At 43.1% G+C, this 19012-nt stretch overlaps 1 protein-coding gene across 1 annotated transcript in view; it reads left to right on the top strand.

The window, feature by feature from the left end:
• HCRTR2 (hypocretin receptor 2) overlaps positions 1-19012 on the top strand; it is a 193198-nt gene that overhangs the window by 162201 nt on the left and 11985 nt on the right. Inside the window, exon 4 of the mRNA XM_073589446.1 lies at positions 15258-15373. Coding sequence (XP_073445547.1) covers positions 15258-15373 — 116 coding nt within the window. The remainder of the gene's footprint in view (positions 1-15257; positions 15374-19012) is intronic.

Raw genomic sequence — 19012 nt, 5'->3', positions numbered from 1 at the left:
GGTGAGCTGGACTTGAGAGCTGCATATGGTGGAACTAGCGGTGGACATGGCGGACTGAGAGAGGGTTGGTGATGGTGATGGAGTTGGTGTTCTTTCTGATGGCCTAGATTCAGTCTTTTGTAGCAATAACATTGTGATTCCCTGACTGCTTTAGCCTTGCGACGACACCTCAACATTTGCTGCTGGTGGTGTGCTATCCAGTGGGCTTACAGTGGGGGAAAAGATGTAGCGTTGCTGACTACCTTCATTGGGAGCAGTTGCACATGTGGTACGTGAGGTTTGGTAGTCCGTCCACGCTTGCAAGAGCATGGTGGTTAAATGTCTAAGCATGCAACTGGTATTCAAATTTCTCAGATTTTTCCATCGGCTAAAGGTCTTTGCGCACTTCTTACAGATAACCTTTGCCTGATCATTAGGATTTTGTTCAAAAAAGTGCCACACTGCACTCTTCCTACCATGGAAGACATTTTGAGGCCTTGCATGCTGTGCTAATTTGACCGTCTGGCCTAGCTGTCCTGCATCTCTTTTGGTTTTTGTAACCCATTTTTGGACTGCCTTGGGCTGCCAGATAACAGCTGTTGTGATGTCGATGCCTGCTGCGGATGCTCCTCCTCTTCTGAGCTATTGGTAGCGGCACCCTCTTCCCCCAATGGATGCCAATTTGGGTCAACAACTGGGTCATCCATCACCTCCTCTTCAATGTCATGTGCACCTTCCTCTGTGTCACAATGTAAGGTGGTATAGTATATGGGAAAGGGCACCTGAGTTTCATCAGGGTCAGATTCTGGCTCAGTACACTGCGAGGACAATTTAGTGCTCTGAGTGAATGTACCAGAAGATAAATCTAGCAGTGGCTGTGCATCAGTGCACTCCATGTCAGATTCTTCTTGGACTGGGTAATTCACGATTTGACTTGCTAACCCAGGCATGGTATGTGAAAAGAGCTCCATGGAGTAATCTGTAGTGTTGCCTGCCGCATCCTTTACTTTTGGTAGGGGTGAAGGACACAAGGAAAGGTGTGGTTCCTGATATGAGCCTCCAATGACGACTCAGTGCTTTCATTTTTTGAAAGTTCAGAAGTGGAGGTGATAGAGCTGGAGGCTGCGTCAGCAATGTAAGCCAAAACTTGTTCCTGAAGCTCCGGCTTTAAAAGCGGTTTACCTACTCCCAGAAAAGGGAGCCTTCGAGGCCTTGTGGAGCCAGACGATGACACAGGCTCAACACCTCCTGCATTAGGTGCTAGTGTGCTTTTGCCACTACCAACAGATGCACCACCACCACCAACACCATCATTACCAGCTGGCAACCCCCATCCACTTCCACGGCCTCTTCCAACACACTTCCTCATTTTTGGGAAAATGTACCCAAAATACCACCAGTAATATGGTACTGTAAAACAAGGTATAAGGTGTATATAGTATTGGGGAGAATTTGAATCTCCCTACAGACTTGAGGACACTGAACTATTATCTCAGGCCCAGTGTAGATTACACCTCAATATAACAAGCTGAAATTGGATGTGTAAAAAATGTCTATATAGAACTGGGGAGAATTTGAATCTCCCTACAGACATGAGGACACTGAACTATTATCTCAGGCCCAGTGTAGATTACACCTCAATATAACAAGCTGAAATTGGATGGTGTAAAAAATGTCTATGTAGAGCTGGGGAGAATTTGAATCTCCCTACAGACATGAGGATACTGAACTATTATCTCAGGCCCAGTGTAGGTAACACCTCAATATAACAGTCTGAAATTGGATGGTGTATAAAATGTCTATATAGGACTGGGGAGAATTTGAATCTCACTACAGACTTGAGGAAACTGAACTATTATCTCAGGCCCAGTGTAGTTTACACCTCAATATAACAGGCTGAAATTGGATGGTGTATAAAATGTCTATATAGGACTGGGGAGAATTTGAATCTCCTTAGAGATTTTAGCAAGCTGACAATGATGCTCTCAGTCCCAAGTATGGCAGCAGGCAGCCTAATAAGCAGGACTGCTGCACACAAAAGTGTGGAAAAATGAACGCTTGGTAACTGGGCAAAAAAGAGGATGAAAAGAATTTTTGCTTCTAAAAAAGAATTTTGCACAGCAGTGTGCAAACAGCAATGCAGCTATCAGGGAGCCTTATAAGGCAGCCTAATAACCAACAGAGCTGATGCACCAAAATATAGCCTCCCCTTGCACTGCACACTAACTGGTGTGTTGTACAGGCAAAATCGCTAGCAGCAGAAGCAGTTTTGTATCTTCCCTGCCTAACGCTCTCCCTACAGAATCATCATCAGCAGCAGCTCTCCCTACTCTGAGATCGGCAGAAGTAAGATCGCGGTCGGCGTGCACGCCCTTTTATAGCCCCTGTGACACCACACAAAGCAAGCCAATCACTTGCATGCCCTTCTCAAAGATGGTGGTGACCGCTGCCTATGTCATCGCGTTTCCCACAGTGTGCGTCATCCATCATTGGCTGAAAAAGGGCGCTGGAAGCATCTTTTGAAATGCACCTTTGGCGCTCTGGTCTCCAGTCTCATGGCCGACCTCACGCTATGGTCGGGTTTCGTTTCATGAAACCTGACTTTTGCAAAAGTCAGCGACTTTTCAAATTGACCGACCCGTTTCGCTCAACTCTACTTTCAACCAATACAAATGCATTCACTTGGAAATGTCATTGTAACATTTAACAACCCTAGCTGGCCATGTGGTTTGTGACACATAAGCAGACACATCTTGTTTCATATATTAAGGAGAGACTCTTAAAGTCACAGAGCCTATTTTTACAGGGGCATCAGGCGGCATTAATCTTCTTAAAGGGCCATTATTAAACAGTGTGTCTCCTGTGCTGTTAACGCCAATGTAGTGAGTGGATGGGTTGCCAAGAATTAGGACGCACCCCAATACCCCTTTCACGAGAGGTACAGGAGGGCTTCCTGAAAAAATGTTGCATTGAGTGCAAGGCCTGCCCTGCCCCAAAATTACATGCACCCCGATAAGCTGTTCAAGCCACGTACTGGAAGGGCACAGGAAAATCCACTTTGCATTATTCATTTTGTACTCCCATACTCCTTTCTTATGCATTGACTGCAAGGCCTGTCCTGCTGCCAAGTCATATGCACTCCAATAAGCCTCTGAACCCAGGTACTGGATGGGCACAGGAAAATCCACTTCACATTATTCACTTTGTACTCCCATTCTGTTTTCTTATGCATTTACTGCAAGGCCTGCCCTGCTACCAAGTCATATGCGCCCCAATTACCCCAATGCCCCCTTGGAATAAACATGGAGGAGGACCTCATAAAAAAATATCCCATTACAAAGGAGCGGGTCTCCTAGACTTGAAATGCCCATTCACTAAGTGTATTGGCTGGCAAACATTTTGCCCTGTGGGGTACACCTCAACCTTTTTCATAACAAGTATTTTACGCCCCAGCATAACCACCCACCCTTGTTAAGAAACCGACACTGGCTGTAGCAGCATGGAACATGTTAACCCTGGTGATCTAGTGGCGGTGGATGATGAGACATGGAGGAAGCCCTGATTAAAAAATATGCCCAATTTAATGGAAGGGGTCTCGTAGACTTTTAATGCCCACACACTAAGTGTATGGGCTGAAAAACATTTCCCCTGTGGAGTACACCGCAACCTTTTTCATAACAAGTATTTTAGGCCCAGCATAACACCCACCCTTGCTAAGACACTGGCTGTAGCACTGTAGCAGCACAGAACACGTTAACCCTGTTGATGAAGTGGTGGTGGATGATGAGACGTGGAGGAAGGCCTGATTAAAAAATAGGCCCATTGTAAAGGAGCAAGTCACCTAAACATGTAATGCCCATACACTAAGTACACATTTTGCCCTGTGGGGTACACCTCAACCTTTTTCATATCAAGTATTTTACGCCCAGCATAACCACCCACCCTTGTTAAGAAACCGACACTGGCTGTAGCAGCACGGAACACGTTAACCCTGGTGATGAAGTGGTGGTGGATGATGAGACGTGGAGGAAGGCCTCATTAAAAAATAGGCCCATTGTAAAGGAGCAAGTCACCTAAACATGTAATGCCCATACGTGTATGGGCTTGCAAACATTTCCCCTGTGGGGTACACCTCAACCTTTTTCAGAACAAGTATTTTAAGCCCAGCATAACCACCCAACCTTGTTAAGAATACGACACTGGCTGTAGCAGCACTGAACACGTTACCCCTGATAATGTAATGGTGGTGGATGATGAGATGTGGAGGAATGCCTCATTTAAAAATAGGCCCAATTTAAAGGAGCGGGTCTCCTAGACTTGTAATGCCCATATGCTAAGTGTATGAGCTGAAAAGCATTTCCCCTTGGGGGGTACATATTTTTTTAAATTTGGTGAGAGGCATCATTACACCCTTGCCAAAAAATAGTGTGGCTGGAGTATGACGGAATAAGTTCACCCTGGTGATCGGGTGGTGGTGGATGGTGAGGATGAGGAGAAGAAGGAGGAGGAGGACTCCAAATAGCCAAAATCAGGTAGCATATACCCATGTGTGGGTGTGAAGAGGTGCATGGGAATACACCTCCCAAAAAGACACTACATTGGAGGTTATGTTTCGCTGTCATTATATGGTGTTGTCGAGAAGTCTGGCCCAATTCATTCCTTTTTTATTTTTATAAGAGTCAGCCTGTTTGCATTTTCCGTTGACAGGCGAATGCGCTTATCTGTGATAATTCTACCAGCGGCAATAAAAACTGCCCTGACAGAATGCTAGCGGCAGGGCAGGCCAGGACATCCAAGGTATAGAGAGCCAGTTCATACTACGTGTCCAGCTTAGATAATTAAAAGGCACAGAGGAATCACGAAGAACATTGGTACGGTCAGCAAGGTACTCCATCAGCATCTTAGAAAACATTCCATTCCTTGTGACATTACCCCGCGCCTCAGGGCCAGAATGACGGGAGGGTGTGAGAAAACTGTCCCAGAACCTTGCCAGTGTTCACTTGCCTCTGCTGGATTGGAGTTGAGTCTCTCTCGCCTGTACTCCTTGGTTGTCCAACAAAATGTTATGTCTGCAGCCAGCGTTTTGAGATGGGAATTTTTTTAATAATTCTGCAACAATGGTCCTCTGGTACTGCACCATTTTAGTAGACCTGTCTGCTACTGGAACAAGAGATTGAAAGTTCTCCTTGTAGCATGGGTCTAAAAGTGTCACTACCCAGTAGTGACTGTTACTCAATATTTTTACAATATGAGGGTCACGGGAAAGGCAGCACAACATAAAGTCAGCCATATGTGCCAGACAGGTAACAGGCAAGCCTTCCGTGTCCTCGCCAACAGGACTACTTCCTCCCTGTCCTCAGACCATCCACGCTGAACAGACGGTTTGCCAGTTGTGCTTGTACTACCATCTATAGTGCATGAAAGTAGCTCCTGTTCTTCCTCCTCCTCCTCTTCCTCATTGTCAACCAATCCACGTTGGGGGATGACATGAGGCTGGGCTGTGTGTAATCACCCTGTATGGTTCCTTGCTTCATGTCCTCATGCTTCACCTGCAATGCATACTATTTCATTGTGAGCAGAGAGCTTTTCAAAATGCAGATGAGCGGGATGGTGACGCTAATTATGGCATCATCACGGCTCACCATATTTGTGGACTCCTCAAGGTTTTGGAGGATGTTACATATGTCTGACATCCATGTCCACTCCTGAGGTCTTATGTTTGGAGTCAAACCTGAAGATCGATGGCCTTGTTGATGCTGGTATTTAACAACTGCCCTCTTCTGCTCACAAATCCTTTCCAACATATGCAGTGAAGAGTTCCAACACATGGGGACATCGCACACCAATCGGTGAGCCGGAATCTGCAGTCGCTGATGAAGCACAGCAAAAGCGGCTGAAGCTGTAGCTAACTTTCTAAAATGCACACAGGCGGCGTGCTTTCACCAGCAGATCCAGCAGCTCCGGGTAGCTTTTTAGAAAATGCTGAACAACAAGGTTAAGCACATGGGCCAGGCATGGCACATGTGTCAGTTTACCTCGCCTCAGAGCCGCCACCAGGTTCCTGCCAGTGTCACACACAACCATACCTGGCTAGAGATTCGGCGGTGTCAGCCACACATCTGCCTACTCTTTCAGAGCTGTCACAACTCTTCAGCATTTTGCGGTTTGTCACCTAAGCAAATTAGCTTCAACACCGCCTGTTGCCGCTTGGCTTTGGCAGTGCTGCAGTGCTTCCAGCTTGTGACTGATGTGCTCATTTCAGAGATGAAGGCTGAAAAGGAGAAGGAGGAGGTGCAGGAGCTATACACAGTGGGGGCAACCCTGATTGACATAGGGCCCACAATCCTTGTCATCGGGAGGATGTGTTCCATCCCAAGGTCTGACTGGGTCCCGGCTTCCACTATGTTAACCCAGTGTGCCATTAGCGAGATGTACCGTCCCTGTCCACAAGCACTTGTCCATGTGTCCATGGTTAGGTGTACTTTCCCAGTAACTGCATTGTTGAGGGCATGGGTAATGTTGTGGGACACGTGCTTATGTAATGCCGGGACGGCACAGTGGGAGAAATAGTGGCAGCTGGGACCAAGTACCTTGGGACAGCCGCCGCCATCAGGTTGCGGAAAACTTCTTTCTCCACGAGCCTAAAATGCAATATTTCGAGCGCAAGCAGACGAGAAATGTGTGAATTTAGTACTGTGGCCTGTGGGGCATTGGTTGCGTATTTCTGCTTACGTTCCAATGACTGGGGTATGGACAACTGAAGGCTGTGCTGGGACAAGGACGTGGACGTGCTCGATGATGGTGCTATTTGACTGTGGGCAATGGCAGGTGCAGGGCAGGAGGCTTCTTCACATACACCTTGGACAGGGGATTAGCTTGCATGCACAACACTGGAAGAAGAATTGGTGTCACCCTTAGACACTGTTCCTGGAGCCTGTGGTTGGGCCTACAAAGTCGGGTGCTTTGTCGCCATGTGCTTGATCATGCTGGTGGAGGAAAGGCTGGTAGTTTTGCTACCCCTGCTGATGCTGGCATGACAGGTGTTGCAAATGACCTGTTTGGGGTTATCGGCAGAGTCTTTAAAAAAATAACCAGACTTGGGAAGACCTAACAGTTGGACTGGCAACTTCCATCATGTTGGTGTTACAGGGACCGGTTGCACGCCTTCTGCCGGCAGCCACCACACTGCTTCTTCCTGCCTGAAGGGATGCAATGCCTCCCTCCCCCTGTGTGCTGCTGTACTCACTCTGCATGTCCTCCAGTCAGGTTTGGTCAGGTACTATATCATCCACCATCTCATCTCCCACTTCCGCATCCTGGTCCTCCTTTTGACTTTTCGGCAATTGTGTCTCATCATGGTCCACATCTTGTGAACGTGGCTGCTCAAATATTTGTGCATTGCTACATGGAATCTCATCTTGACCCGCTTTAAGTGGACCAGGCGAGAGGCATGAATCTACAAATGGAAAACTGAACAGTGTCCGAGTGTGGAATCAGTTGTCTCAGGGCACTCAGCATGGTGGGAGGAAGGAGGATCAAGGTGAGGAATATGTGGTCCAGATTCACGGCTACTCTGACTTGACCATGTGGAAGACAGGGTGCTGTGGTGGTGGATAAGTAACTGGAAGTATTATCCCCTATCCAACCAACAACCTTTTCACACTGCTCTGGCTTCATTAGTGTTGTCTTGCTTCGGACCCCAAGGACTTCAGACACTAAGGTCCAGCGAGATGTGGGTGTTTTTGGTGGCCCAATTTCAGCTTGCCCATGGCCTCTGCTTCGGCAAGTACTTTCACCATCACACCCACTTCTCCTTCCCTTGCCACGCGCTTTGCCCATTGTAAAGGGACTAGAATATTAACCACGCTCACTACAAATGGCTGAAATGGGAGCGAACTTGTATGTGATACGTGTGCGGGACAACCACACTTTAACCTATCTGGACCGTAGTTAAAAATGTTTTTTTGCTTATCAAATTTGCATCAATAAGTATGGTAACAGACAGCAAAACACTAGAATATGTAGGCCTAAAATGGCCAAATATTTTGCACAGATAAATGAGGCCTGTCACGGAGATACCACACTGCCAAATATGTGGCCTTTTTTTCCTTAAAAAGGCAAAATAGTGCTGTGTATAACTAGAGTGACAGACAGGAAAACACTGAAATACCTGCCTAAAATGGCTAAACTTGGAGCACACAGATATACGAGGCCTGCAATAAGATACCACACTGCCAAATATGTGGCCTGCATTTTTTTCTTTTTTATGCTAAGTAGTGCTTCATATAACTAGAATGACACACAGGAAAACATTGGAATGCTGACCTAAAATGGCAAAACTTGGATAATGCAGATATATGAGGCCTGGCACGGAGATACCACACTGCCAAATATGTGGCCTGTTTTTTTTTATGCAAAATAGTGCTGTATATAACTAGAGTGACAGACAGCAAAAAAAATGGAATTTAGGCCTAAAATGGCCAAATTTTTAGCACATGGATGAATGAGGCATGTCACAGATATACCACACTGTAAAATATATGGCCTGTATGTATTTTTGGGGGTTCAGCAAAATGGTGTCAGGAAATTGTGTAAGACACTCAAAAAAAATTCTACTCTACCATACCACATAAAAATAAAAGATTTCTCTGCGCAGTCAAAACTTATTTTTGGGAACCCTTTAAAATTGCTCGATTGCTGTGCTAGGAAAAGGATCTGGCTGTATTGTGCAGTGTAAAAAAGCAAATGGAGGAAAAAAGGGCTCTGGGTTGCTTTGCAATAAAATAATCTCTATTAGCCTGGCAAAAAAAAACTTCCTAGCCAATTAGACCTGGGGCTAGGTATATGCGGTCAATATATCCTATAAGTAGCAGCAGAAGCAGACAGTAATGGAATGGACCCTCTTGATGTATGCAATAATATCTATATATACATTGTGAGGTAGTGCTGTCATTCAGTTAGGGGATCCTCGCTAGGCAGCGAACAAAACACATCTGGCAACGTGTTTTCATAAACTCATAACAATCCAGGCGGTTTATTCAGCAGCATAAGCAACATAAATTCATATACAGCATAGTGTCCATTATAGCTTCACTCTGGTTATTCTTATATCACACAGGTCAAGCAAATGTCCATTACACAGGCTCTTCAGCCTCAGTGTTATCTCACCCATGTCAAGGTCACTCATGGTTCCTTCACCATCATGCGGCAGACATCCATTCCCTCCAGGGAATTACCAGGCACGTGCAGCCATGAACACAGCATTCACTTGCTGTCAGAAGGAAGCCCCATCTCACTCAGACAGGACCTTCCACACTGGACCAACCAGGTCCCAGCATTCAACCCCATGTGACCTACCCTGGCCACATTATATGGTCCATAGCCACGCCCACTGGGTCACATGACTCTGACCTCATCACAGGTCTTTCAAGCCTTTACACACTCTTTACAATAGTGCGTTAAACACACCACCTGCATGGGTTTATAGGTAACCAGGCCTGCCCATCTCTCTAGTTACCTGGAGACTTCTCCCTTACACATTGAAACAACACCTCAGCAGTATCACTGCTGATCAACACATAAGTCTCCATCCCAAAGCCACCCACTTTGAGATACATAACGGCCATTCAGTATTCTGCCATTCATCCTTTCTCCTGGGACATCCACACAGTGTCCCCTAGCGGACTCAGTGGTTACTACACCACAACACATACAGGTGCCTGCAGGCCTTGCACTGATATGTATAGAGCGACGTACAATCCGCTGCCTACCTAACACTGCAACCTATATATTCTGGAATTAGTCCTTAGGATTATTGGTTTAGCTGGATTTGAGTGCATTACAGTGCCTGGCAGACAATCCCTGCATGGTGATTGTCTGCCAGTCATGGGAAGACTGCCAAAATAGCTGGGTGGAGACCCAAGTTCCTGCCGAGTAATCCTGGAAATGCTCGGTGCTCGCCGAGTACACCGAGTATCGTGATATTCGTGCGAGTAAAGAGTAGTAGTGAGCATGTTCTCTCATCACTAATAATAATTGTTTACATCTGGGTTACCATCTGTTTTATGGTGTGGTAACTTTGGCACTACTAAGGCTTTGTTTGTGGTAAGGAGGCTAAAAAGACCTTAGATACAGTCCTAGAAAACCTTAGAGTGTTATGCAGATATTTTCAGGGCAATTGGAATAACTGAAAAACCCAAAGGTATGAACTGGGATATAAACTAAGCAACCTGCTCCTCTTCCTCTTCCTCAGCTTCCACCGCCTCTTTTTTACCCATTCCACGCTGAGCAGATGAGATGAGGCTTGGCTGGGGGATATCTCTTTGTCTCATGTTTTTCTCTATCTTCACCTGGTACGTATGCAAGCTTCAGCTTTAATTTTGGGCAACAACTTTTTTAGTAGGCACAGAAGTGGGATTATTGTGCTGAGTATGGCATCATCACCACTCACCATCTTTTTGGAGTCCTCAAAGTCTTGGACAACCGCACAAATGTCAAACATTCATGTCCACTCTTCAGTTGTTATGTGCAGAGGCTTACCAGAAAACTGGAGCTGATATTCAACAACTGGATTCTGCTGCTCAAAAAGCCTTGCCAGCATGTGCAGTGTGGAGTTCCAGCACATTGTGACTTGACTCACCAGTTGGTGAGCTGGCACTTACATTCGCTTCTGCAGCATTGCCAGTGTGGCAGCAGCTGTGGTTGACTTGACAAATGAGCACTGATGCAGCGCATCTTGACCAAAAGCTCAGCCAATTCTGGGTAGGTTCTCAGAAACTGCTGAACTATCAAGATGAGCACCTGGGCCAGTCATGATATTTGAGCTTGCCAAGCATCACAGGTGCCACTATGCTATTGCCATTATCACACACTACCTTGCCTGGTTGTAGCTTTAGCAGCAAGAGCCATCGATCTGTCTGGTCTGTTAAGGGCCAGTCACACTAAGAGATATCGCTAGCAATATCGCTATAACTAGTGACGTTATAGCGATATTGCTAGCGATATCTCTGTGTGTGATACTTACCTACGACCGGCTCCCCTGCTGGTTATCGCTGATCGCGCGAGAACGTTCAGGACTGTTTCTCGTCAGCTTCCTGCAGCGCTTCCTGCTGTGAAGACGAGCGACGCGTGGAGCCGGGCAGGAGGACGCAGGATCGCCGCGTCTGACAGGTAAGTAGCGATCCCCATCCCCAGCGATGTCGCTAGTGAGATCTGCCTGTGTGGCAGCTCACTAGCGGCCACTTAGCGATGTACCAGCGATCCTGACCGCGTCATATCGCTGGTCGGGATCGCTAGTACATCGCTAAGTGTGACAGTACCTTTAGTCATTTCAAAATCTCTGCCGTGTTGTGTGATTTGTCTATTAGACAAATTAGCTTCAGCAACCACCCAGGAATTCAGACTTCATATTCACATGTTAAGACCCAGCAGATTTGAGACTGCCTTGTCGTTGGCTGCTAGGCATGCATAAATTGGACAAATTATATGCTAAGCGTCTCATTTGTTTCCTAGTATCCATAGCAGTATTGCTATCCATATTTCATATTGACTTGCTCCCCCCTGTTCTCAGCGTCTGCGCGCACCATCACTTCCGTCTCTTACCGCATGCCTTATGCTTTTTCTAATTGCTAGGTTTCTAAAAACAAAGTTTTCTTTATTAATTGAAATTAAATTTTTTTAATGAAGCAAAAAAACGGTAAACTGTAGCAGGTCAAGCGGTTTTTACAAATTTTAAATCATTGTAATTTTACACAGAATACAGATGTCTAATTCAATCCAGAAAAAAAGTTAGCATATATTTAATTTAATTTATTATACCTCCATAATGTAACATAAAACATATAAAACTGTATGGACAACTTATTGAATTCATCGTAATGTAACAGTAACCACATTAAACTCTATGGATAACGTAAAACAATCCAAAATACATTTTTAAATGGATTTTGTAAGTTTACATACCACCGTAAAGTAATACTGTCATGGTCCAGTCCGGAGTTTATCTTCTGCTGTCTTCACTCCGAACTGGTCATGCGGGGGTTAATCTCCTCAGCCTCGTTCTGGAGCTAGCTGGGCTATTTAAATCCCTCACAGCCTGCTAACCAGTGTTAGTGATAGCTCAAGCTTGCAGTTTAGAGCCTCTGACCCTTGTACCCTGGTGATCCTCCTGCCTTTGACTGATATTCACGTGTATGACCCGGACTGATTTCTGACCCCGTCTCTTGATATTCGTCTCTGCTGTTACGCTCCCTCTCTGGCATCTGACCTCCTGGCTTGTACCCCGACCACGTATTTCGTCTCACGTTTTGGACCCCGTGCTCATGTTCTGGCTTTCTGACTCTCGGCTTTGGTATTTTGACTACGTGTATTGCTGCTCCTTCTGGGGCATCTGCTCCTGTTAGTTCCTGACTCGGTTCGTCTGACTATTCTCTCTCGTTACCTGTGGCACCTGTGCTGTTGCTCAGGGTTGCTGCACTTAGTGTATAACCTCTCTTCCCTCACCAGCTCCCCCTGGTGGAGGTTTCACTACAAATACCAACTATGTAATGTGGCACTAACCACTTTAAACTCTATGGATGACCAATTGAATCCAGAAAACAAAACATTTTTGAACGGATTTTTGGAGGTTTATACCCCACCGTAATACAACACTAACCATGTTAAACTCTATGGATGACTAATTGAATACAGAAAGATTTCTTTTATTTTTTTTGGATGTTGTTAGCACCGTAATGTAACACTAATCACTTTGCACTGTATGGATTACTAATTCAATCCAGAAGGATTTTTTGAACTATTTTTTGGAGGCTAATACCATCTTAATATAGCACTAAGCACGTTACACTGTGTGGATTACTAATTCAATCCAGAAAGATTTTTTGAAAGATTTTTTGGAGAGTAATACCACCATAATGTAATATTAAGTACATTACACTATATGGATGACAATACAGTCAATTTTTTTCACCCACCAAAAAAAATTTGGTCATGTGCATCAGCTATATATTTAGCAATGAACTGCAAAGCCCTGAGCCATGATTAGAGGAGACTGTATTCTTCCATTCTCCCTGCTCCTGCAACTGTACCAAGGCTAAATGAAGAATATATCTTATACAAACAGCAAAGCACAGGATTACCCCTTAAGAATGTTAGCATAATGGTTCCGCATCAGCATCTGTATCACCACTAGAGGACTCCGATTACGTAAACTGTGCACACAGGCCTGGATAACTGCTATTTCCATCCAATCACAACTGTCCCTGAGCTGTGAAATGGCGTCAGTGAGCCAAGCATAGTGGTGCCTGTCCTTTCATAACCTCTGATGATGTAATGCAGTCAGCCATTCACAGTAATGCTACTTTCAATACTGTTATGGAACTACAGTGGTTGGCAGGCAATCGTCGTATGCTTATTGGCTTTGTAACATGGGAATTCAAGCTTCAAATCTGAGCACCGGTCAATGCTTGTCAAGGGCCGAGCACATCCGAGCCTCCAGTTACTCGAGTGATATCTGAGTATCATGAAGCATGTTCGCTCATCCCTATCTCTAAAGTGTTCATGTAATGGGAAATCATTAAAGAGCAGTATGGCCTTTCAGAACATTTTCCAGTTGGACTTGAAATGCTTCTTGTATGCTATTAAATGAGTGCTATACAAGAACAAATCTGCCACCATTTAATTTTTAGTCACTTAATAATTTTACTACATTATCAACGTATTCTACAATTTAACAAATCAAGCACATTAGATGATTCATTGCACTTTGCAGCAATATATGATTCCTGAATAATTGTGGCAATTACTAGAATCATAAGCATGAAGACTGTAATGACAAAGTAATAATAATAATAATAATCTTCATTTTTATATAGCGCTAACATATTCCGCAGCGCTTTACAGTTTGCACACACATTATCATCACTGTCCCCGATGGGGCTCACAATCTAAATTCCCTATCAGTATGTCTTTAGAAGTACTTACAGTTGTTCTAAAATCTGTGAGCCAAGAATCTTTTATATGAAAGGGCATACTTTCAGTCTCTGAGAATATACATATCTAAAGTCATGTGAAAAACTAAGTACACCCTCATTGAATTATTTTGTTTGCAAATGAAAACAAGAAAAAAAACAATTAATCCCAGTTCATTAAGACTAGCATCTCATATGCCACTTTTAGTCATGGCCATGCAGGTGTTAGATGTGCTGATTTCATTAAGAGGTGCATGCCACTTAATGAATTTGATGCCACTTATTAGCGGCATGCATGTTGCCAGAAATGTTACTTCATTCAGGGACAATTCTTTCATACAATATGCAATAACTTTTGTTGAGTTTGAGGGGCAGCCATAGCCACATTCTGTCTGGCCCCAGGTCCTTTCCAGATATGCCCATTTTGGTAAAGCTACTTTAAACTGGTGTTTTGCACAATGCTGAGTTGCGCTAAAAAAATGGCAACCTTTCAAAGTGCTTTATGGCAGATTTATGTTAAAAACAGTTTTGAACTATGTCTTTTTTTCTTAGAAAGTCTTAAAATTAAATAAATACAACCTTATATTAACAAAAACACATGACAAGTTACACTGTGTCATTTTTGTTTAACAAAAAATAAAGCAAAACTCCAGTGAGACTCTTCATTAAGATTGTCTTTCGAAATGCAAATTATGCAAATTGTCTCTTCAGAGAGGAAGAGGACTAGAACTCTAGTGCCACCTATTGGAAGTAGCAAGCCTAAAAGTCAATGTTGACCCTTTAGCGAGCCTTGTTACATGACTTAGGATAAAAGCCAAGCCAGAATCTCAATTTGCAGGCACTGTGTTTCAGGGTACTGCCCCTCATCAGTGCAAAGTGTGAGATCTGGTTTGGCTGTGAGAGGCGTCTGACCAATATCCAAGAAGTATAATTTCTCCTTGCGGAGAATGACATACTAAGCATGTCGAGGTGAGGAGACTTAAAGCCGCAATGCTCCTCTGGGAAATATGCTAGTTATGCAAGTTTAGATAATTGACACAATGCTTCTTGGTTCAACTGTGCACTGCAATTTCTCTCAAAAAATATTATTGAATTGAAAAGGAAAGTCGCTATAGCACAGTGATTTTAGACAGTAATGATCACTATCGATGCTTTTTTAACACTTTTTTCAATCAGTTTGCATTGGCAACATTTATTGTATCTTTTATTTTTCAAAATGTACAAGTTCTTTGAAGATATCTTGGAGTACTATATCTTCTATTGCATATTAAGAAATATAACTATAATATTTTCTACTCTGCTCTATTTTAGGAGAAATTTACTCTAAAGTGTATCACATTTGCTTCTTCTTTATAACATACATGGTTCCATTGTGCCTGATGATTTTAGCCTATCTGCAAATTTTTAGGAAGCTGTGGTGCCGACAGGTACGTTTTTGTGAATCAGTGTTTATTTATCTGCATCTAAAATATAGTAAATTTAGAAATGCTGACTTTAATTCTTATACTTTAGTTACTAAAATATTTTATTAGATTTATCAGTTCAAAGCACAATTGGTTGACTTTGGAAAATGTTGTTTCCATGCTTTCGTTTATAGAGTTATTCTTAAGTTTGGAAGTTATCCTCTCTCTCTAGGAATGCAGTTGGGCACACAAATCATAAATAAATACCGCTATATCTGACCAAAGATGTCCCAAATGTCCTTGATGTGAAAAAAATCCAGAGACACTACAGGCCGTAGGAGCACGATTAGGCCATTCAGGCTTCTAGCAGTAGCAGTAATAACATACAACCTGCTATTGACATCTTGGCTCCTACTTTTGAAAAATGGCCATTCCACTGGTTGCATGACTTATCAAATGTATACTGAAAGTGAAATTGGATGTTAGATACCAATCCTAAGGTGAGATTGTGATGCAGGGTGGCATGATATAGGGAAGCCAGACTCTAGTAGATAACATTTAAGGTACACTAACAACTTCAAGCTAGATTGATTTAGTGGTGGAACCACTTATAAGGCCATTTCTCCAAAGTGTCTCAAGAGCTAATTTTCAACATGACAGCACTCAACCGTTTGTTGCACATGCTACTGTGAGCAGCCTGCATGGACAAACTATGCTAACATGACTTGCAGTGTCTCCTAACTTGTCCTACATTGACAACAACTGGGATATCATTGATGATTTGAATGCCGAAGTACATTCATCATGGGAGAACATTCCCTACTGTTAGGGTTGGCAGATTGCACAAAATAAAAATCAATAATAAAGTGCAATCGTAATCCAGGGTCCTTTGTGCAGAGATGTATAACTGCTGCTAGTGAATAATGGCGGGACCAAACAGCAAGCGATCAACTGAAATGAATTGTGATAAATGCCACCCAGTGTGAACAGAACTCAGAGTACCCAGCTCCATTACTGCACAGAGTGGTACTGTAAAAAGTAAGCAAAGTAGTAAACCCTGTTAAACTTCACAAGGAACTAGCGCATGGGTTGAGCTTGCTCTGCAAGTAGATTGTGCTAACCGCACATGGGTAATAAAGCAGATGCTGAGTCAAAGATGAGAACACATGGGACAACCCTATCGCTTCCCCAGAGAAGTAAAGCCTGAGGGTTGGGCATGCACTGTAACTCAACCGTGCTAACTGCCCACAAGAAAGACAGATGCTGACCAAGGAAAGTTACCCTGTCCTAACCCTACCTGCCTACATAGGTACTCTCAGGGACTAGAGCGACACACTCAAACATGCAGAGTGGTACAGTATCCACTCACATAAGCCACACATAATTGATACCAGCGCACCCATGTGCACCGCTGGGAGCCTTTTATACACTAGGCTCCACCCCAAACACTCACGCCCAGTCAGCCGAGACGTCACCCGCGGGCCAATCCCGAGCTTCCACCTCGGCAGAGCAGCAAACTTCCAACCACGAATGAGCAGGACATGCTCAGTCGGATGATCTCTGGACTTAAACTCCCAAGTGTCAGGCTGCACCTGCATTTTTCTGGTTACCATAGACTTGGCTGGGGAGCCAGCAGTAACCAAATGAATACCACGAGCCTGAGCAAGATGCTGGGACCGACGTCTGTACTGAGCAGCACTCGCAGCAGCCGTACCAGAATGGGAGACCAGAACACCAGGCAATGCTTGGGATCTATCCCGGGTAGCATGAGAATCCTGACGCCTAGCACCTACACAAGCATTAACCCATTCACCCTAAGGCGATTTTACACTTATTCCATTTTCATTTTTCTTCCACCCCTTCTTCCAAAAGCCATAATGTTTTTATTTTTTTGGCCACATAACAGGGCTTGTTATTTACATAAAGAGTTGTAATTTTGTATGACATCACTTATTTTATCATGTGGTTCTAAGTATGTTGAAATTGCAAGTGTAATTCAACAATTTTTGGGTTTTTTTTTTTATTTACCATGTTTATTAATTGGAAAACTGACCTAGAAATATGATTCTCCTGGTGAATACAGGTACGCAAATACCAAATATGTACAGTATATATATATTTTTTTATTAAGGTGGTGAAAAAAAATTCTGAAATTTGTATGAAAGAAAAAATTTTACTTTGGTCATTATATTCCAAGACCTGTAACGTTTTCATTTTTCTGACTATGAGGCAGTATGAGGGCTAGGTTTTTTTGTGCCCTGAGCTGACATTTTTACTGATATTATTTTGGGGTAGGTGCAATGTTTTGATCACCTTTTATTGCATTTTATTGCAATTTTGTCGCTGCCAAAAAAAAGTAATTCTGGCATTTTGATTTTATTTTCATTGCGCCATATACCAATCAGATTAATTTACATTATATTTTGATAGATCTGAATTTTACAAATGGAGTGATGCAAAATATGTGTATTGTTTTAAATCATTTTCTTTTTAATGGAGCAAAAGGGGGTGATTTGAATGTCTGTTATTACATTTTTAATTATTTTTTTAAAACTTTATTTTTACTCTTTAGTGCATTTAATAGTTCCCTTAGGAAACTTGAAGCTGCTTTAACCTGATTGCTTGTGCATCAGCACTGCTACGTATATATTGCTAAAATCACAATCTCCAATAAATGCCAGTGAGAAAAGATGTTGACTTGGCGTGTGAGCCCGCATCAAAATCAGGGACACAACTTTTGAATTGTGTGTATGTCAAAAGTCGTAAAGGTGCAAACCTATAAATATGACACACAGCCAATATTTCAAAAGAATAGTACAATTTATATTGATTACATTATTAAAATCAACAAGAAAAAAATATATAATATTATATAAATAATAAAGGGAAAAATGAAAAGGGAAGTCCTTATAAAATGCAATCACAGGGGCTGACTAATAAAATGCTTATCGATTAGATAAGATGTCAGAATGATATAACATATTAGCAAAACAGGCAATAAAGTTTTTTACAAAGTAGTATAGTATACAGTTGTGGCCAAAAGTATTGACACCCCTGCAATTCTGTCAGAAAATGCTCAGTTTCTTCCTGAAAATGATTGCAAACACAAATTCTTTGTTATTATTTTCATTTAATTTGTCTTAAATGAAAAAACACAAAAAAGAATTGTCCTAAAGCCAAATTGGATATAATTACACACCAAACATAAAAAGAGGGTGGACAAAAGTATTGGCACTGTTCGAAAAATTATGTGATGCTTCTCTAATTTGTGAAATTAACAGCACCTGTAACTTACCAGTGGCAACTAACAAGTGTTGACAATAACTAAATCACACTTGCAGCCAGTTGACATGGATTAAAGTTGACTCAACCTCTGTCCTGTGTCCTTGTGTGTACCACAATGAGCATGGAGAAAAGAAAGAAGACCAAAGAACTGTCTGAGGACTTGAGAAACCCAATTGTGAGGAAGCATGAGCAATCTCAAGGCTACAAGTCCATCTCCAAAGACCTGAATGTTCCTGTGTCTACCGTGCGCAGTGTCATCAAGAAGTTTAAAGCCCATGCCACTGTGGCTAACCTCCCTAGATGTGGACGGAAAAGAAAAATTGACAAGAGATTTCAACGCAAGATTGTGCGGATGTTGGATAAAGAACCTCGACTAAG

Source organism: Dendrobates tinctorius, unplaced genomic scaffold (genome assembly GCF_039654945.1).
Source record: "Dendrobates tinctorius isolate UK_male_01 unplaced genomic scaffold, ASM3965494v1 ptg000107l, whole genome shotgun sequence".
Taxonomy (NCBI): domain Eukaryota; kingdom Metazoa; phylum Chordata; class Amphibia; order Anura; family Dendrobatidae; genus Dendrobates; species Dendrobates tinctorius.
The sequence above is the reverse complement of the archived record's forward strand: the minus strand, read 5'-3'. Positions and strand labels throughout refer to the sequence as shown.